This window comes from Capra hircus, chromosome 2, assembly GCF_001704415.2.
Source record: "Capra hircus breed San Clemente chromosome 2, ASM170441v1, whole genome shotgun sequence".
In the NCBI taxonomy this organism is placed as follows: Eukaryota; Metazoa; Chordata; class Mammalia; order Artiodactyla; family Bovidae; genus Capra; species Capra hircus.
This window is the reverse complement of record NC_030809.1, coordinates 37447536-37470136: the sequence shown is the minus strand read 5'-3', so window position 1 is coordinate 37470136 and position 22601 is coordinate 37447536. Positions and strand designations below refer to the sequence as shown.

General features: G+C 36.1%; 1 protein-coding gene across 1 annotated transcript in view; it reads left to right on the top strand.

The window, feature by feature from the left end:
- CPS1 (carbamoyl-phosphate synthase 1) overlaps positions 1-22601 on the top strand; it is a 140290-nt gene that overhangs the window by 64716 nt on the left and 52973 nt on the right. Inside the window, exons 20-21 of the mRNA XM_005676491.3 lie at positions 1488-1664; positions 5559-5677. Coding sequence (XP_005676548.2) covers positions 1488-1664; positions 5559-5677 — 296 coding nt within the window. The remainder of the gene's footprint in view (positions 1-1487; positions 1665-5558; positions 5678-22601) is intronic.

The window sequence follows — 22601 nt, the reverse complement described above, 5'->3', positions numbered from 1 at the left end:
CTAGGGTCAGGGAAAGCCTCAATAGTTATTCCATTGAAAAATGGTGCACTCTTCACTTAATGGATATGAATTTTAATAATGTAAAGTATTGAAAATCACAAATTTTGAATAAACACGGCTATATATTCTTTTATTATTACATTTCCTTCTCTTTTATTGAATGTTCCCCATATCCTGTCATACACTCAAAAATAACAAAAATTCATGATGAGTTACTTATAGAACTAGTTACTGATACTAAAAATTTTATAAAGTACTCTGAAAATATTTTCTTAATTTGGTAATACTATAAAATACCTTATTTCTGCTACTCTCTCCTATGCTTAGACTAGCAAATCTATGAACACATTGTCTAACTCTTCAAATACTACTATGCTTCACAAATTGCATATCTGAATTGGGCTAACATTTTCTTTATCCTTTTCTTGAGACTCTTCCCTTATTTCTAATTAGGTTTGGAGCAGTGTGAAAAGGTTATCTGTTTGACTTTAGTGATCTTGGAATATGCAGCTTGTCATACAACTGACATGAAGATTTACTAAATTGACATTAATGAGAATTCCAGTCTATTTGAGGCCTCATGGAAGTTTACTGAAGGCAGTGTTATGCCTGTTATTATTTTAAATTGTAGACCAAAAATGCATAGCAATCTATTATTCCATGGAAAGAATCAAAGCCAGTGTTTATCCACTGAATAACTGGGTAGGCTTTAAGGTTAATTTAAGTTTAGTTCTCACTTGTAACTTGTCCAGACTAAGTCAGCATGTGGTTTTCCTAATTGATTAGTGTACAATCAGCTACAAAGATTGGGGGAAGATATGTTGTATTTGTCATGGGAAATTTAGTCTCCATCTATATTCGGAATCTGAATCGGTCAGTATTTGTTGTGATTCTCAAGGTTGTATTAATATTAATGCTTAGCTGTAAAGAAAGCCAACCTGTCTCGGATACTGACTGATTGCCATTTAGAAATAGTTCTGTTTTTGTGTTAATATATGTCTTTTCTCTTCATTTACTTTTTATTCTAAAGGACATCTGCATGAAAGCAAGATCTTTTAAAGGAAGGGTCTTAATGTTCTGGCCACAGACTCTTATTTTTTGATGCTATGGTTCAGAGCAAGTACAGATGATTTCTACATCAGTCTCATCAAATCAAGCTAAATTCCCTAAGTGGTAAAAGAGTGACCTAATGATGTTAAAGACTCATTATATCAAAACCATGGTAAAAAGGCAAGGATGACCTATGGGTGATTCATGTTGATGTATGGCAGAAACCAACACAACACTGGAAAGCAATTATCCTCTAATTAAAAATAAATAATTTTTGAAAAGGCGAGGAAGAAAAATAACTTAAATTTTAGTAGCATCCTTCCTTTATATATCTTGTTCCTAAGTCTTTTCTGCAAAGTATTCAGTTTCTTGCTTTGTTACAAATTAAAAATATTCAAGCTATTTTTAAAAATATGAGTCTTAAACCTGTGTTACAGGTCATGGCTATTGGTCGCACCTTTGAGGAAAGTTTTCAGAAGGCATTACGGATGTGCCATCCTTCTATAGATGGTTTCACTTCCCGTCTCCCAATGAACAAAGAGTGGCCATCCGACATTGATCTCAGAAGAGAGCTGGCTGACCCATCCAGCATCCGCATCTACGCCATTGCCAAGGTAGTGTGTGACAAGGGGCCCTGAGCCACCTTTTGTTTTCTTTTCATAATATAGCCAGTCTGGACTTCAATGTAAAACTGAATCACAAAGTGGTCTTGAATTTAGGGATTTTTGGCAAGTTTTTAATTCTTTTTAATAGTATTAAACTGGAGATTTATTTCTATGGACCATCAGATCATTCCCTAATTAATGAAAAATTTTATTTCACTTTAAGCCTGGACTTAAGGAGAACACTGCATTATTTTTTAAAGATTTTTTTTAATGTGGATTATTTCTAAGGCTTTATGAATGTGTTACAATATTGCTTCTGTTTCATATTTTGGGGTTTTTTTTTTTTTTTTTTGGCTACAAAGAATGTGGGATCCTAATTCCCTGATCAGGGATCTAACCTGTACCCTCTGAGTTGGAAGGTGAACTCTTAACCACTGGGCTGCCAAGGAAGTTCCAACACTGCAGTTTTAAAGGATGATCACATAGATTAAATGTTCTTCCCTTTTAGTAAAGATGTTATCAATACTGTTAAATATTTGATAAGATTGACTTTTGATTTCCCATCACTCTCATTACTTACTTATTGAAAAATGGGTAAAATTACATTTTAAAAAGAAAGATGCATAAAATGGTATCATTTAGTATGTGCTACCTAAGGCTCCAAAATAAACTTTGTTTATTTGGTGGTTCTTCTGTGTTTAAACAACAAACTCTAAAGAACTACCATGATTATAGGCTTTTCTATGTAATTATTTCATTGTTCTTAGAGAACAAAAAAGCTCCACACTACTCACTTCCACTCACTAGTTCCCTTTAATGTAAATGAAATGCCATGTTAATCTCCTTTCATGTTTACTATGCTGAGTTTTGAGGTTTCAGTTCATTTGATTTTATAAAAGGTGATTTTGGCAGCTGAGATCTGTCTGGTCAGAAATCCCTGAATTGCTTTTTGACATTTAAGGAAGCTTAGGTATTAATCCTCCAACAGTATCAAGCCACACTGAAGCTGCAAAGCCCCACTGACCATTTTATGTGTGTATGTGTACATGGGGGATGAGTTGGTGAGAATATGAAATTTGTCATGGGAATCTGTCTCTGTAACTTGTTTTTGTGAATGTGTGTGTACTAAGTCACTTCAGTCATGTCTGACTCTTTGTGAACCAATGGGCTGTAGCCAACCAGGCTCCTCTGTCCATGGGATTCTCCAGGCAAGAATACTGGAGTGGGTTGCCATGCCCTGCTCCAGGGAATCTTCTCTGGATCGTAGGAATCTTCAAACCTATGTCTCTTGTTTCTCCTGCATTGACAGGCGGGTTCTTTACCACTAGTGCCACCTGGGAAGCCCAAACATGTCTTGGTGGTGACAGAAAAATGCTGTTAGTGATTTCAAACTCTGCAACTTTTATGCTCATATATAGAAGGAGGGGAGGGAATGCTTCCTTCATTACATTTAATTTATACCTGGCTCATCAATTCTGTAGTAGTTTGAGAGATATTAGTATTTTTTGATTGACATTTCTCAGTGCTGAATCTCAGAGTAATAGTCAGCATTGTTCCATGATGGTAGGAATGATACTAGTGATGAGAAGTTGTTTTAGAAAGCCATTTCACTTCTTTCTTGTTCTTATTTCAGACTTCTGTTTAAAAAGCAACTTGTCACATTTATATATGTTTATATATGTGCATGCATATGTATGTGTACAAATAATTATTTTTCCAGACAAAGAACAGTAAATAGATCTCCCCACTTGAGTCCAGTCATCATCCTCTGCCATTTTGACGTGGATGAAAAAGGGGAGTCTTTCCAAGTTCCTAGTGAGGCTGTAAAACTCAAGAAAATCTCTCATTCTTTTCTAACAGACTTATAAAGGATGAGAATTCAGGGAAAATGCGTAGAGATTCTTTCTCGTACAGAGTATGAGCATGAAGTGCAGAGCCTGAGGTATAAATTATTGCCTGCCAGAGTGCCGGGAGAAGGAACTGATTTCTGTTTGTTAGAGGTCATCATTACTGTTCATTTCCACAGCAACCAGGAACTTGGTGATTTTGACAAAGAGTGTAAGGAGTGTGGAGGGCTGAAGGGGAAACAGAATGAAGGGAGTGAGTAAATCTTCACTCGCTTTCATGATTCTTAGAAAGGGCGACTTGCTCTGAGGCCTGATTTTTGCAGCAGTCTCATTTCAGGATGACTGGATCATCACCTCTTTTGATTTGGGGAGCATACAGGGCATTATTTTAGATTTGGTGAACATTAGAGTCACCTCAAGTGTGTTGGGGTCATTATGAACTTCATTACAGCTGTGTGACATGGCAAAGTTGCAGCGCTTGAAAGACAGGCAGGATCTGTTTGAAACTGTGGATGCGATTCTAGTTGTCCTTTCTCACAGTAAAATGACTACAAATTCTGGGTCCTCCATCAGTCGCAGGATAATTACTGTGTGCAACTGTATGAAAATGTCCTTTAGTCTGTCAAAAGTGTCACTGTCTTAAGTTTCTACCCCCTCACAGTGTTGATGGCCAAATAGCTAATTGTCCCTTTAATCACTTAGCAAATAAGGCAGAATTAAGTCTTTGGGAATCTGGCTGTAGTTAGAGGGAGAATTAAACAAACAAATAAAAAACAGAAATAGGTTTAGGAAAAAGACATGTCTTTGAGTATCCACATTAGAGGTCATTTTATTTTAATCTGTAGAATTATGAGTTATGTTGTCTCTCAACATGTGTGATCATGGTTTCTCTGAGTCTAGAAATGAGTAAAATTTTTTAAAAATTAAGCTCTCTGAATTGAGTTATAGCAGCAGTTATTAGTTACATATATTTCTTAATGGGATTTAAAACCATAGTGTGCCATTCTAAACTATGTGTTTTAAAGTATTATGTGATTATCATTTTTCATTGATATGAATGTGTATATAAACATTGTAAAGAATAAGAGTAGACATCTTTTGAAAGTGAAGGTTTTGGCTTGAGAGTTTATCTCTTCTTTCAGCTATCTTTTGTACTCAGCTTAATGACCCATAGTTGTAATTTGACTTTTGAGAAATTGCTAAAGTAGACTTGAATAAAAAGCTGAGCTGCCCATCAGAAATTATTACTACATTGTTTTGGAATATATTAGGATATTGTAAAATGCCTGTCTTAGGACAAAAGTCATAGTAACTGATTCAAAATAATTTTTTTTTTTGTTTGTTTGAAGTGTCTCTGTGAGGAAATGTTTGAGAGAAATAACACCAAGCCAGATATGATTCATAAATTCTCAATGACTGGTTTTTGGACTGTGGAATGAAGTGATAAAAATTTGTTAAATATGCGAAAGGGTAATTATCCAGAATACAAGTTAAATGATCATTATATTGATTCTACATTTTCTTACCAGTTTGGCACAACTGTAGTTTCAAGAGATTCTCCTTAATGCCAAAAAGATGTAGCAGATTTAGAACATAATTGTTAACACAGTCATGTAAAAAGCAAGGAAGCAGAGCCTGTTAGGGGGGTTTCTCTGAGCACACACTGCTCTGAGGCACTCCTCAGAGCAGTGTGTGCCACACTGAAGCTGCAAAGCCCACTGACCATTTTATGTGTGTATGTGTACATGTGGGATGAGTTGGTGAGAATATGAAATTTGTCATGGGACTCTGTCTCTGTAACTTGTTTTTGTGAATGTGTGTGTACTAAGTCACTTCAGTCATGTCTGACTCAAAGGAGGCACTCAGGGCACCTCCTTTGTATCCCATTTGTAGATATAGCTGGCAGTATCTGTAGGTTTATTGGGAGAAACGTCAATGATATGCTATAGCCTCAGGCTCTCTGAGTAACATGCAGAGGAATGCCTGCCATGTTTTCAACCAAATAAGACGTTTATGAGATGTTTGCCAAAGAAAGCATCTCTTCTCCTTTTGGCAGGCCTTGGAAGACAACATGTCACTTGATGAGATTATGAAGCTCACATACATTGACAAGTGGTTTCTGTATAAGATGCGTGACATTTTAAACATGGAAAAGACACTGAAAGGGCTCAACAGGTAAGGCCCTAGCGCTCTGATTCACTCCAGCTATCTTCTGTGCAATTTTGTCTTCCTTTTCCCCTTACATGTTTGGCCAAAATTCTGCTTCAATGAAATAAATAGTTGGAAAGACATAGCCATAGTCAGAAGAAATGGCAGTTTTTAGATGTTTACCTTTTGAAAGGCATCTATTAATAACTTTATTTCTCTTCTACCGTGTCTCTTGCCATGAAACATAGTAATGTTTTTATTAGGTCTTTTGAATTTATGAAAATCTATGTACATTTATGAATTATTGCGCTATATAATTACCAAATATGACCTTCGTGTGTCCTAAGTTGCTTCAGTCGTGTCCGACTCTTTGCCACCCTATGGACTAGCCTGCCAGGCTCCTCTGTCCATGGGATTCTCCAGGCAAGAATACTGGAGTGGGTTGCCATGCCCTCCTCCAGGGGATCTCCCAGATCCAGGGATCAAACCTGCATCTCTTAAGTCTCCTGCATTGGCAGGTGGGTAATTTTACCACTAACGCTGCCTGGGAAGCCCTTCAAACATGACCTAGATTTAAATTTTATTAATCAATAATGAAACTATTTCTGCTTTCTATACATTTTCCAAATGCTGAAATCTATTTTTCTCTTTTAACATCAACCAACTCATTTCTGTGTCTTGAGTGAGCAAGCATATTCCTCTTGCATTCTATTGATTTTTTAATTTTAGGACATCCAGTTAATCATACAAATAAGCCACACTCAAAGTTTTGTTAATAGAGTTTTACCTCTCAGTTATTTGCATTTTTATTTCCTTCATTACCAATTATTTGAAAATTTTTATTTCATGTTCAGAGTATTCTGATAATGTCAGTGCTTTAAAATCCATATTTTTCTATTTCCTGAGAATGTTTGTTGAGGCTATCTAGGCATATAAGTCACAATAGATTTTTAAACTTGGATCTGTGATAATAGGAGCATGTATTAACAATTTAAGAAAGATGGTGTAATTCTCTTTAGCTTGTCTCCTTTAAGAAGGCTTTGAAATACACCACTATTGGAAAAAAAAAAAATCTCAGCTACAAGCCATAGAGAGGGAAAATTTTTGTTTGTAGAAATTGTTCTCAAATGATTTTAAGAAATGTAAAAGAATCGCTTAAAATATTGAAGAGAGAGGAAGCTCTCAAAGCCTGATTTTCTCAACTATTTAGAAACTGCAACATATAATTGGGTTACTGGGTTTACCTAATCAAAATACACAAACTGGGCAATAAAAAATTTTGCCTTTTTTTTTTTGAGCAAAATGAGGTTCTTTTTCATTTATTCAACAATCACCCACAACAAATTCTTAGTTTTGAAAATGGGGGATTCCAATCTGTCAAAAATGAAACTAGCAATAGTGGCTTGTAAGTCATCCTTAGTAGTGATCACATAAAATGAACAGTAGATTGAAGTTAAGAATTGAGCCTGTACATTCGTCTTAGAATTTTGCTGACTTGAGGTTTGCTTTCTTGGTTTACGATGTCAGCAGAACTTCTGTGTTGAATTATAGTCTGTTCCACTGTTTTCAGTTTCAGACAACTGATTTCAAATGCCTATGAAACCATTCCAATTAAACCACATGAGGGTGCTAGAAACTTACAGTACGCCAGTTGCAGCAGTAGAAGAGACCTGGGGTGAAAAACAGCAGATGTTATTGTGATTTAAATTTCCACTTGATATACATTCTGATTTTTGAACAAATTCAGTGTTTTAATTAAATAGTTTTTGTTACAACCAGAAGGCAGGTTGAAATTCTAACTAAGCAGAAAACAGTGTATATTGATAGTGAAAAAGCTCCTCGGAGGCTTATTAGAACCACTCACTATTGTAGATCACCTACAACATTGTTCTGATTTCAACATTCTGTTGTATTTTTTGCTGTTAATTTGACATTTTAAAATAAAGTCTCCATTTTCTGGTATAAATATAGTTGTAAGTAGAGATTTTTCTATTGTTCATAATGACCTACAATAAACTTTTTAATGTGAAACTTAATAATTTAAAAGAATCTAAACATAGTACTTAACAAGTTTTCAAGACCTCAACAGAGGATCCATGGTGTTGGTAAACTTAAAACCTGAACTTATTATTACGTGATGGACACTTCATTGTTTATTTTTAAAAGTATCTTAGATGCACACATAGCAGTTTGATAATGATTGTTATTTAGAGAAGCTGGATAAATGAAATAAGAATAGATGACTACTGAAGCTACCTGTCTCAATCATTCTGTGGTACATTGAGATATGAAGTTGAAGGATATTGTAGCTGATGGAGGGTGAGTGTAGGACTTGGAGGTTTTTTTTTTTTTAATTTTTCTCCCCTATTTTGATTATCTTCATGATTACCCTGGATTATGACATCTTCCAGTATTTTTTTTTTTTTTTTTAGCCTCTAAATATCCAAGGAAGCTTGGTCATTGAGGCAGATACTACTCCAATAGTGATAGTTCTCTAATAACGTTTGATATTATGTGTTCCAGTTAAGTATTGCCAGTTTGGAGGAAAGTCAAGGTCAGCTGGTTCATCTTTATCTCTGGTTCACTTTGTTTCAAAATCTCACCTGCTTCCATGTTGGAAAGGCTGATGTTAGATGAAGGCCCAGGAAGTAGCTATTTTATTTGGTCTGATTTGGGCCAACTCCCAAATTCTCTTACCTGATCATATCCCTGGTACCTGTGTGCCCAGGTCCCTCAGCAACTTTCTTCTAAGTTCCTGGGAAAATAGGTAATGGGAATTTTAATTAGGAGAAAAGGAAAAACTTAAAGAGAGGATAAAGTATAGAATCATAGGCATTTGTTAAATTTCAACTGGTTCCTGCCTTGTGCATTGGAAGGAGTATATTCTATAGAACCAGTCAGATGGGTGCAGTCTTACCCCCTGTGGAATCACTGGCATGTCACTTCCCTCAATTTTCCAACCTCTTCCTGCTAATGTCTGTTTTACAGTTTTGTTTTGGAGCTTAAATAATATAAACACAAAGGATTCCTTGAACAAGATGAGTGTCCAGGAAAGTTTTCTCTATGCCCCCTGAAAATGAAAATGTTACTTGTTATACTAAAGAGTATTTTGTGATTTTAGATATATGCTCATTTTGAGTCATAATTTGCACTTGTATATATATTTTATAATGTATCATTTCTTAATTTTTTTATGATGCATTGTCACTTATTAATACCAGACATATTTTATAAGGAAGCAATGATACAAATGCCACTCTTATCAAAAGATCAATAATACTCCTTTATACTAATGAGCAAATATTCCCAATCATGCTAAAATTTTTCTAAATGCAATAAACACATTCACTAGCAGAAGATGAGACTAGCACTTAGATTGATGGCAGTCTATTACTTGTATTTACATATAGTCCCCTGAAATGAAGCTCAGAATTTTAATTCCCAATGGAATACCCATGCATTAGGTATATACATGGATGTCCACAGATTAGAGTAGAGAAAAAAAAAAAAAGCAGTGATTGTAACAAGGTTAGCACTATGGAAATAACTGATATGTTTTATGTGTCTATGACAAAGTAGAAATTACAGTTTTCTCATTTTCTTAAAGGGTGGAGATTAACATGTATTGTGTTGAAATTCTAGTCTTATTCAATGATGTTAGAAGGTTAGGTGTTAGAATAATGAACTCAGTATCCCAGGTCTGAGTGCTTGCTTTCCTCAGAACTCAGTTTGCTGTCTTCATGAGCATAGCAATGGCAACGCTCTGGAAACTTCCAGAGCAAATATCCATTTTCCCCAACTTTGGTGTTAATCATTATTCAGACAGCTTCAGCAAAAAAAGGAAAAAAAAGAAGAAAAAAATTTCTCTTCTATACTTCAGTTCACTGACTTTCTCTTTTTCTTTTTAAATTGTTTATTGCTGCCCAAGGGTGTGCTAGGAAAGTTGACTGTCTTAGGCATTCCCCAAATTTATAAGCCGGTGTAGTGGCATGAATTGACCTAGAATGATAACATATTTCACAGCGGATTTCTTTAGATTTTGAAGTTTCTCTTAATGTGATGAGTTGTGTCATGAAGGATTCCAATGCATATTACGCTTATGTACTGGGATTTATATGTTTGATCTATTAACTTCACATACCGGATCACTTAGCAAGTTTAAGAAAAACTAAGCCCGTCAGAATTTTCTGTGTAACTGCAACAGTTACAAAACCTTTCTTCAGTGGCTATACAGACTTTAGTACATCTGTTTTTCTCATACTTACTCATCTTACCAACACTGACTCACATATAATGTGAAAGTGAAAGTCGCTCAGTCATGTCTGACTCTTTGCCACCACAAGGACTATACAGTTCATGAAATTCTCCAGGCCAGAATACTGGAGTGGGTAGCCATTCCCTTCTACAGGGGATCTTCCCAACCCAGAGATCAAACCCAGGTCTCCCGCATTGCAGGCAGACTCTTTAACAGCTGACCACAAAGGAAGCCCAAGAAAATACATTGCTCCTCCCATATAGCATTTTCACTAGAAGAAAAATATGTTTATTTTGATCTATTAAAGATTACAAAAATCTCACCTGAAATTCTCTCCTCCATTGGTTCATAGGCAGATTCAGTTTTAGTTGTGCAAATAAATCTGGATTGGAGAACAGAATTACCGGTACTGTAAGTAAATAGATAAATATGTCAATGTCTTTATCATTAGATTCTCTTGACATAGCTGGTATGGCAAAACCAATACAGTATTGTAAAGTAAAATAAAGTAAAAATAAAAATTAAAAAAAAGAATGGATTTAGAACTCTATTAATATAGAAACCTGAATTTTGATTCAAACACATTCCAAGTGTAAGATATTGGGTTGGCCAAAAAGTTCCCAAGGTTTTAAGTAAAAGTTAAAGATAGTTTTCATTTTCACTAAGAACCTTATTGAACAATGTATCCACTTAACAAACAAACTTTGACCAACCCGATAGTATGTGTGTAAGTTTGTGTGTATACATATACACATTTATGTATGCATTAAGGGTTTAATATCAAATATTCTAGGTTCTGGAGTTCAATTCTATCATTTATTAGCATGGGATATTAAGAGCCTCAGTTTAATATTTATAAAATTGGGATGATTACTACCTTCTTAGGTTGTGGTAAGGATTAAATGTAATTAGAACAGTACCTGATATATAGTCAGTGAATTCAGTGATTAACGTTAGGTTGGGAACACACACACTCACACACACACACACACACACGCATATTTAGGTTTGTGAAAATGTAGAAAGGTAGATTATATAACATTGGTTGGAAACCAGATTACATGTAGTAGATGCTTCCAGTTCAGTAACAGTATTTGATAAGGGGATGATAATCCCATACCACAGATCTAGCATCAGAACTAATATGTTTGATAAAGGTTTCAACAATATTAATAATTAATAGATAAGCACAGGTACAAAATATCACTTTCACTATAAATAAGGAAGGACGTTAACTGTAGGAAAGCTTCTTTGTGAGCAAGAACTATTTCAAGACACTACATTCCAAACCTTTTTATTTATAATTCCAGGTTGAATTAACAATTTTAGATTGAAAGATAATCATGGTTGTCTCTCATGATTAAAAATCCCAATCTGAACAGGCAAGAAAAAAATGTGAATGTGCTAATTACCACCTTTGAACATCTGCTTATAATTCTTTTTAATTTTTTTATTTCCTTGTTTTAATTTTTAGGTTCTTTTGTTATTTCTGACTGACATGTCTAGCTCAAGAATTTTATTATACCCTTCTAAATTGTATAATTTTGCTTTTTTACTGGCTAAAACTAGATTGAATTAAGTTTTGAGTCCTTTTTCAGTTATTAGCTTAAAGAAGGGCAGCTAGACACTGCTTGTGCTGTCCCTTGGTAAGTCGCCAAATGGAAAGTTTCCACCATTTTTGATGACTGTTCTTTTGCATTTCATTCAAATTGGGCAGTTTTCCCAGTATGGTCCATTTTGCTGTTTTTATTTTTTTTTCCTCACAATGCTGCTATATATGTTAGTAACATAATGCTTGACTGTTTAAAAGGACTCTGCTTTCGCCCACTTTAGACGTTCAAAAGTAGAGGGCATGACCATTGTGATACAGTTTATACCATATATGAGGCTAAGATTTGGATTTATTTCTAAAATGATTATTTTTTAATGTTTATTGGAGTATAGTTGATTTACTTTATTAATTGTTGATATAAGCTTAATTTACTATGAATTAATGTGCAAATTGTTTAGATTTTGTCCACTATTCATGTGTTGATTAAGTATTAATTCTGATAATATTAATATCTTTCCCTCTACACTGCCACGTATTGCTGTACTCAATGTAGTAAAAAAGAAGAAAGTGCGCTTTTGAAGGACACTAATTTTCATGTGAGCATCTCAGTGTTCAGTGTGATAAACTACATCCATTGATGGGTGCTGAAAAGTCATAGGTGTGCCTATAGCTTAGGAAAACAATCTAGGGCAAGCCTGGTGAGTTCCACTTGGGTATTCAAGTGCTAAATTGAGCTCAGTAAAGCTGGCCATTTCCCTGCAGCCACAAACTTCTGGCAGATGTAATAATTCAAGTATCGCCTTAGCTGGAACACTCCCTTTGAATGTCCTCTTCTACATGTGTTCGTTTCTATTGCCTTTTTATGTAACTTGCTCAGGAGGCATGGCAAAACCAGACAAAACGTTTTGTGCTTGTATTTAATTGAAGTTTTCAAGGGAGAAGTGTTACCTAAAAGTTATTAAAACTTAGGCACAACTACTATGTACAAGATAGGTAACGAATGAGGACCTGTCGTTTAGCTCAGGGAACTCTACTCAGTGATCTGTGGTGACCTAGCGAGGAAATCTAAAAAAGAGTGGATATATGTCTATGTATAACTGAATCACTTTGCTATGCAGCAAGAAACTAAAACAATATTGCAAAGCAACTATACTCTAATAAAATGTTTTTTAAAAACTTAAGCATAAGATGGAGAAAGATCAGTACTTTCTAAAGATAATTTTTACTTTCTGGTAGAAAACATAGCAATAAGCAAATATCTTTAAAATGTATTAAATATAGAAATGATTTAGAGAAGGAAATATATATTTCACTATGTATAATATATAACACATGTTATATTTTTTATGATCCTCTATTATGATTTATGGGGCTTCCCTGGTGGCTCAGTGGTAAAGAATCCACCTGTCAATGTAGGAGATGCAGGTTTGATCCCTGGGTTGGGAAGATCCCCTGGAGAAGGAAATGGCAATCCGCTCCAGTATTCTTGCCTGGGAAATCCCATGGACAGAGGGACCTGGCAGGCTACAGTCCATGGGGCCACAAAGAATCACACATAAGTTAGCACGCCTGCACTATTACTTTGGCTTGCAATATCATTTATTGTTTTCTCCACTACATCCTGTGGAAATTCATATATATATATGTATGTATATACACACTAGGTATGTGGTTGTGTATTATTTTGAATGTAGAATGAGAATAGAAATGGTTGCTCACTTTAGTGGAACCCATTGATCTGATTTACTAAAAATAGTTTGTGTCCTCTGACTTCATTATCAACTCATACAACATATCTAAGTCTCAGTTTCACTCTAGTTTTAAAAAATATATTGTTTTATTTCACTATTAACTGTGCTGCTAAGATGAATATATAATATATTATGCATAAATTAATTGACTCTAAAGCAGAATAATTTTATTAGTTACTATATATTAATAGCCAATGATTTTAATCTTCAATATCTAAAACCATTTATCTAACAAACAATACTAATTATTGGACCTTATATAAAAGGTTATTTTTTCTCTGTAAAATAGGAACATTACTATGGGAATTTCCATGCCTGTGAACCAATGCAAAAAAGACTTTTCCTTTTACATTTATGTTCCATGTGTTCAGTTCAGTTCAGTTCAGTTGCTCAGTCGTGTCTGACTCTTTGTGACCCCATGGACTGCAGCACGCCAGGCCTCCCTGTCCATCACCAACACCCAGAGTTTACTCAAACTAATGTCCATTGAGTCAGTGATGCCATCCAACCATCTCATCCCCTGTTGTCTGCTTCTCCTCCCACCTTCAATCTTTCCCAGCATCAGGGTCTTTTCAAATGAGTCAGTTTTCTCATCAGGTGGCCAAAGTATTGGCCATGTGTTAAGATAGGATATTTTATGCACTGTCACAGATTTGACAGGCCTCTATTAATTTCAGTTAATAATGAATTGTATCAGTTACATCTTGAATAGAATAAAATTTCACATTAAACGTTTAATGTTCTGAGAAATCTCATTGAATTTATTAAACCATGTTTTCTTTGTTTTGACAAATAATTATGCATTTTGAAAGTATGTGAGAGAACTTGAATCTCACATGGGCGAGATTCATGTTTCATTTAAAATATTTTCAATGATGGCCACATCACTCATAAAATAAATATTATTTATTTTCTGCATATGTTTAATAGTTCCAAAACCCTTAAGTTAATTTAAAATAACATATACTTTATATGTATATATTTATATATCTATTAATTGTCAGGACTTAACAGATTTTCCCTATGTCAATATCAGTGATCTCAGCTTGATAGGATGTGTATTTGCTTGATGACATTTCTTTTTATTAGGAGATGTTATTAGACCAAATGGTATTGTTAGTTCCCTTCAGTGGGTTTGTAACCTATTTTTGAAAATTTATGTAATCTTCAAATTTGGATTTGAAGATTTGTACACACTTAGGTATATGTAAGACAGGATGCTTTTAATGGACCAACAAGAGGCAGAAATGCAAAGCCAGGAAAGTACGTGCATGTGTGCTAAGTCACTTCAGTCATGTTCAGTTCTTTGTGACCGCATGACCAGGATCCTCTGTCCATGAGATTCTCCAGGCAAGAATATTAGAGTGGGTTGCCATGCCCTTCTCCATAGGGAAGTAGAATGCAGGTTAAAAACCAAAGCTCTAAGACCTTTGTGTATATTATCTAAGTCACAGTTTAAGAGTTCATCTGTATCCATCCCTACCCCATAATTTACAAACAAAATTATGACTCAGAATATTTAAGTAAATTTTCCAAGATTTCAGGGTAAGTGCATATTGAATCCAGGATTTGAGTTCAGGACTTTTGGAATCCAAGGACAGTATCTTTTCTTCAATATATACCTATGTCATAGGAACCAAAGGAAAAGAGAATTATGAATAAATAATATAGGAAAAGACACTTTTAACAGTATGGCATGGTTTAGGGAGAGCAGAAAGGGAGAGAATTGAGCAAGTCCACCAAAATTGATGATGGGGAGATAGGAGTAGGAGCTAGATTATAAAGAACAAATGTGCAATGAGAAAGAGGAAGTAGGTAAATGGATAAATTCTACTTAGGAAGTGACAAATTGTGTTTGCTCTTTTTCTGTTATATTTCTGTTGTGTTTTGTAAAAATGAAAATCTTACTATGAGAAGATTAAGGCTGTGAAGAGAAAGTAAGGTGATTATCTATTTTTTTGCTCAATGTAAATAGTTGGAGCCATACAGTTTCACTCATAATTACAACTTGCCTGCTATTCAGTTCAGTTCAGCTTCTCAGTCGTGTACAACTCTTTGTGACCCCATGAACCGCAACACGCCAGGCCTCCCTGTCCATCACCAACTCCTGGAGTTTATTCAAACTCATGTTTATTGAGTCGGTGATGCCATCCAGCCATCTCATCCTCTGTCGTCCCCTTCTCCTCCTGCCCTCAATCTTTCCCAGCATCAGGGTCTTTTCCAATAAGTCACCCCTTCACATCAGGTGGCCAAAGTATTAGAGTTTCAGCTTCAACATCAGTCCTTCCAATGAACACTCAGGACTGATCTCCTTTAGGATGGACTAGTTGGATCTCCTTGCAGTTCAAGGGACTCTCAAGAGTCTTCTCCAACACCACAGTTCAAAAGCATCAATTCTTCTGCACTCAGCTTTCTTTATAGTCCAACTCTCACATACATACGTGACTACTGGAAAAACCATAGCCTTGACTAGTGGACCTTTGTTGACAAAGTAATGTCTCTGCTTTTCAATATGCTGTCTAGGTTGGTCATAACTTTCCTTCCAAGAAGTAAGCATCTTTTAATTTCATGGCTACAGTCACCATCTGCAGTGATTTTGGAGCCCCCCAAAAATAAAGTCAGCCACTGTTTACTGCTATTAACATGCTCCAATTAAACTGTAAATTATATTATGGTAAATTTCAAAGGCCATAACGTCTTACTTTACTTTTATTAGGAGATTTTTCTTAAGAGCTTTTGCTGATTTGTGTGATTGAAGAATGGAGCTCACCATTCTAAAGTGTTGTGTCAATTCTAGAATAGATAAGAATGGCTTCCAAGTCTTTATTTACTATATATTTTCTTGGGAACTGATATTGCATAGAGTGAAACTCAATGATGTTTGTATGATAATAGTCCCATTAAATAAATGAAAGTATATTCTTGGCAGAAAGTAAAAATCAGAATTTCTCAATCATGCCACCGAAGGGAAATTGGAGTGGAAGAAAATGTATTATAATTCCTGATTGCCCAAGGGACTCACAAAATTATTAATTGGCAAATGTGTAGTGCAAAATATAAAAGCTCTGTGTTGGAAGACACTAGAAAGCAGCATCTCTAGGTTTTCATTATTTAAGTGACTATATGTTTACTAGGAAGGTCTTCCCAGGTAGTGCTAGTGGTAAAGAACCCACTTGCTAATGCAAGAGATTTTAACAGACATGGGTTGAATCCTTTAATCCTTGGTTGGAAAGATCCCCTGGAAGAGGTCATGGCAACCCACTCCAGTATTCATGCCTGGAGAATCCCACTGACAGAGGAGCCTAGTGGTCTATAGTTCATAGGGTCGCAAAGAGTCAGACATGACTGAAGCTACTTAGAATACACACATGCACACATGTATTTACTAGGAAGGCTCTGAATAAACTGTTTCATAATAAATGGGGATTTATCTAATTATTTTTTATTGTCAAATAGAGATTTTATACACTGGGAGCATTATAATACTTAACATGGGCATTATAAACTCTATTGGGAATGAGCTACAATTAAGAAAGCTTTGATTTTAAAAATTATCTGTCTTCAAAATTGCAAATTTTTGGAAAAGTTTTTATAAGGAATATTCATAAATATGTAAGAGTGGTAGTAAAGGCTATGATTTAATTAACCAGCAAACACAACTAAGGCAAAAGTACATAGCTATAATATTTATAATACAAGGATTTATATTTGTCTCGTGACAAAGTACATTTCTGTTATGATACAGTTGTAAAAGAATTACTATTCTATTTTTGTAGAAAGTGAAACTGAGTCACACAGAGGTGTGTGTCCTGCTTTATGTCACACCAGTCAGAGGGAAGCAATAAATCCAGCCCAGGGCTTCTGCCTTCAGTTCTAGTACTAACCCTTTTCAAAAGCTTCTTTGTAGAGATATGACTTTTAAATCAGACAGCTGGAGATCAGTTCCTCCTTAGCTGTCAAGTTGCGAGCTGCATGTTTTCCTGCCTGAATTGTTGACCTCACTTAGAGCAGAAGCCTTGTAAGAGATGTGCCCTTCTCTAGAACTCTTGTGAGGAAAACATGGGGGCCTGGCAGGGAGAAAGCCTTGGTGAGTCACCTTAAAAGATGTAAACAGAATTTTCAAGGGTATGGAGAGCTAGCATAAGAATTTTCTTTTGAAATTTTGCTGTATTTATAAGACAGACATCTCTGTGCATGTGTGTATGCACACATACATACAAATACGTAAATTTTTTCTTTAAATAAAATGTAAATACCTTATCTCCCGTGTTAATGAAGGTGTGAGTTTAAAGCTCCTGAAGTATACAATGGAAATTAAACTTAGTCAAAATAGTCTGCCTGAGCAATAATTACAGATGCTAGATAATCACTCACTGGCTCCCAGGATTTTTCACCTGTTCATTCATTCCTGAAATGCCTTAAATGGGAGTAGGATCACCGCGTGTATGCTGGGAGCTGAAGTGGGTGATGCCTCCCTCGAGGAGTGAGGCAGTGGCCTTGACTTCTGACCAGAGTGAATGCCTGAGTGAACATTATCTCCAGGAGATCGTTTATGCTTTGCAGGGGATATGAAGTAGAGTGGGCCTTGCCCCCTCAAGATCTGGATACAGGAATGCTACAGAAAGAGGGAGGAGACTTAACCCAAGGCGCTAAGGCCACGTTTAGGGGACTTGCCAGTCTTGTTCTGCTAAACTCCTGTTGCTTCTCTACCTCCTCTTCCTCTTTCTCCTGCTTATACCTGCTCCTTCCCCTTTTCCTTGTCTTCTGGCCTAGGCATCTATGAACCACTTATTAACTAATTGGCACTGTGCTAACACTTGACACGTTCATCACTTCATCTGATTAATGGGATTTTTATCTTAGTGTAGTTAGCTGGAGCCTAACTCTAGATTCAGCCAGCAATATTGGCTTATCTCAGGCTGAGTAGGCAATTAGGCACGATTTGCCTATGTAAATACAGTGATGGTAATGTAAAGGCCATCACACGGTTATGTTGATATTACACACACTGCCTCATACTGCACCTGCTATCTACCTTGGCTGATGGTTGGGTTTAATTGATCATCCTTTGCTCTAGCTAGCTTGAAGTGGGGGCTACTGAGTTAGTTCTTGAATCTACAGTCAAAAGTATAAAATAGATGAGAATTTTTGCTATCTGGATATTATATGTTTTCTTCTGAAAAACTCTCAGTGACAAAGATTTTTGACTTCCATGTGGATAGTAATCCTCAAATTAACATAGATCTAGTGTGACATGGTTTGACAAGACTTTATTCTGAGAATTTTTCCACATCCTCCTGAAAATGGCTTCAGATTTTCCCCCTTCCTAGAAAAGGTTTACATTTTCTTATTCAAGAATTGGGGAATATCGGTCAAAAGTTATTTCTACATATGCTACACTTAGCAAGAAAAAAAACCTAAGCAGTTTAGTTCAGTTGCTCAGTCGTGTCCAACTCTGCTACCCCATGAATCACAGCACGCCAGGCCTCCCTGTCCATCACCAACTCCTGGAGTTCACTCAGACTCAAGTCCATCGAGTCAATGATGCCATCCAGCCATCTCATCCTCTGTTGTCCCCTTCTTCTCTTGCCCCCAATCCCTCCCAGCATCAGAGTCTTTTCCAATGAGTCAACTCTTCGCATGAGGTGGCCAAAGTACTGGAGTTTCAGCTTTAGCATCATTCCTTCCAAAGAAATCCCAGGGCTGATCTCCTTCAGAATGGACTGGTTGGATCTCCTTGCAGCTCAAGGGACTCTCAAGAGTCTTCTCCAACATCACAGTTCAAAAGCATCAATTCTTTGGTGCTCAGCCTTCTTCACCATCCAACTCTCACATCCATACAGGACTACTGGAAAAACCATAGCCTTGACTAGATGGACCTTAGTTGGCAAAGAAATGTCTCTGCTTTTGAATATGCTATCTAGGTTGGTCATAACTTTTCTTCCAAGGAGTAAGCGTCTTTTAATTTCATGGCTGCAGTCACCATCTGCAGTGATTTTGGATTCCCCCCAAAATAAAGTCTGACACTATTTCCACTGTTTCCCCATCTATTTCCCATAAAGTGATGGGACCAGATGCCATGATCTTCGTTTTCTCAGTGTTGAGCTTTAAGCCAACTTTTTCACTCTCCACTTTCACTTTCATCAAGAGGTTTTTTAGTTCCTCTTCACTTTCTGCCATAAGGGTGGTGTCATCTGCATATCTGAGGCTAACGATATTTCTCCTGGCAATCTTGATTCCAGCTTGTGCTTCTTCCAGCCTAGCGTTTCTCATGATGTGCTCTATATAGAAGTTAAATAAGCAGGGTGACAATATACAGCCTTGACGTACTCCTTTTACTATTTGGAACCAGTCTGTTGTTCCATTATCAGTAAATAGGCTTCATGTAATTCTGGGCTTCCCTGGTGGCTCAGACAGTAAAGAAACTGCCTACAATGCAGGAGACCTGGATTCAATCTTAGGTCAGGAAGATCCCCTGAAGGAGGAAATGGCAACCCACTTCAGTATTCTGAGAAATCCCATGGTCAAAGGTGCTTGGTAGGCTACAGTTCATGGAGTCACAAACAGTCAGACACGACTAGGTGACTAACACACAAGATTCTAAGTAACAATTTCTAGAAGTCAAAGGAAGTTCACATATTGAGAATTATAATACGTTTGTTGCTTGGGCAACGTATGTGATATTTGGATAACTCCTCTGTCAGAACATGACTGTTTTTTTTTTAAGATTTTTATTTTTTTTTTGGTATGGATCATTTTTAAAGTCTTTGTTGAATTTGATACACTATTGCTTCTGTTGTTTATGTTCTGGTTTTTTGATTGCAAGGCATATGAGTGGGATCTTAACTCCCTATCCAGGGATCAAACCCTCATCCCCTGCACTGGAAGTTGAAGTCTTAACCACTGGACCTCCAGGGAAGTCTCATGCTTTAAACAAAGATGATGGATACATTTTAAAATATAGGGCTTCCAAAGAAACTGGTTTGTGAAATAACAAATTTTAAAATATCAAAGAATGCTTAATCAGTGTCAGTTTTCTACTGGAGCCTTATACAATATTTCTTTTTATCTGTTGGATTTCAATTCTGGATGTATAACAAACCTATGTTCATCGAAAAATCTAGGGTTTTGCTTACTGAATACTCTCTTAATTATTTTTAAAAAGAATACACTGAATTCATTTAAAATTATGAATAAATTTGTTAAGCAGATAAACAGAAGCACTATCCCATAGTATAAACTTCGCCTTTTAGCTCAGTCTGATCAGGTAAAAGCTATTTTCTTAATAAAAATGTGCTCTTTTGAGTGTAGCAGAGCACTTTTTTAATATACTATTAAACATGGTGGCTCTGTGGTAAAGAATCTGCTTGCAATGCAGGAGATGTGGGTTTGATCCCTGGGTTGGGAAGATCCCCTGGAGGAGGAAATGGCAACCCACTCCAGTATTCGTGCCTGGCAAATCCCATGGACAGAGGAGCCTGGTGGGCTACAGTCCACAGAGTCGCAAAAGAGTCAGACACTTTTGAGGGACTGAGCATACACATTCATAGGATACAATTATGATATTATAATTGACAGTATATAAATATACCAGATTAAAAGTTATATAACAATATTTCTGGATTATTGGGATTGCTAAAGATTGGTTAAAAATGAACATAGGATTCAGGAGTTTAAAAATATCCTACTTAAAAATACCTATAATATAAATTTCTCATAGTATTTTCTTTTGTGTTTTGATTTGTTGTTTGTAATACCCTTTAAAGTGAAGTATAATTTTAAGTGTGTCATCAGCACTTGTAATGTTATAGCATTATTGTGATAGTGCTAAGTGAACTCAGATCCTAATAAATACTTTTCATACTCACATAGTTTCATATGAACATGGGATCTAATTGTTTGTCCTGGACACGAGAGATAAAAGATTAAGGTTTTCTTTAAATCCTCCGAGGACCTCACTGCTGTACAGAAATGGAGCGTGGTGCTCTCAAAAATTAAGAGAAAATGGTGCTACTTACCCAATTTCCTGGGTTTTTATAATTTTCTTTCCTAAATGCTACTGCTGCTTTTGAAAAATGTCTATCTCATTTCTCTCAAGGAAAGATGTAACAACCTGTCTCCTTGAAAGAAAAGATGAGAAGACAAATAACTTCTCCACTTGATTGCATTATTGAGATTGTGGCATGGGCTAGAACCCGTGAAATGCCAAAACTAATCAATGAAGCCCTGCAGAACTCAGAAGAGAGGCTGGTGAGGGGTCTTGGAACAGAGAACATACATCTCACTCAGTTCTCTTCCCTTTTGAGATTTGCTGTCATTACTGAACATCAGGCCTTCTCCGTAGCTTTTCTTAGCTCCTGCCTTTGGGGGGATTTTTTAAGAGAAGATAATAATACAATTGCAAGCCCATCCCATAATTGTAAGCCAGGTGGAGTGCTCATTTTCACATTAGGGCCTTGTGCAATCTGGAGGGAAATTTGTTTAGTATTACTTGTGAGTTGGTGGATCAGATAAAAGCCAGTCAAGTGGAAGAGAGGACTGTGTGAAGTACGTGGGCTCCCCTGGTAATTGCAATGCTGCAGGCGTTCCTCTGGTCGGGTAATAGATTTCCCCAGCTCCTCTGTACCAGGTGAAATTTCCTCATTAAGGGGAATTTATTCCATTTCCTTTTATCATTTATTATTGAAGACTAAGTGTGAGTGGAGGAAACCTCAGAGATGACAGGCTAGAATTTTAAACAACAAAATCTACACCGGAAGTAGAAGAGAAAGAGGAGAGAGGCTTGTTTTGTTTATAAAAGGAGAGAAGGCGGGAGAGAACACTTCTCCCTGTAGAAGCTGAGCCATCCTGTCTTACGGTTAAAAGATGATGGGAGAGTGTATAAAAGTATGATCGTCTTATTTTTAAGACTTTTTTCCCCCTCTAAAATTTCAGACTGTCATTTTGTGCTGCTCAGGAGAGAAAAACTGAAGGTTATGAAAAGGCCAGCCTCAGAGCTGTTTGGTGTTTCTTTGTTTTATTGTTTAGATTCTATTAAGCGATATTGAAGTGTAACCTTTAAAGAGTTTGCCCTTGAACTCCGAAAGCAAGGAAAGCTGTTAGGAGAAAGAAAAGCTGTATATGTATTTTAGAGGATACAGTTCTGAAATATGGATTTAATGTGTTCATATTCATAAGAGTAAAGATAAACATAGACTTACCAGTATACACAAATACATATCAAATAATGGAAGAGTAATTTATTTATTGTACAGATTTTAAACCTGTGTGCTTTAGTGCAACATGCTCCATTCTGCTGAGCACATTTCTCACTTACTATAATGCTTTTTCAATTTACAACATAATATCAATGGAACATTTCCTATTGAGGATTCAAAAAATAGTTTTGAATTA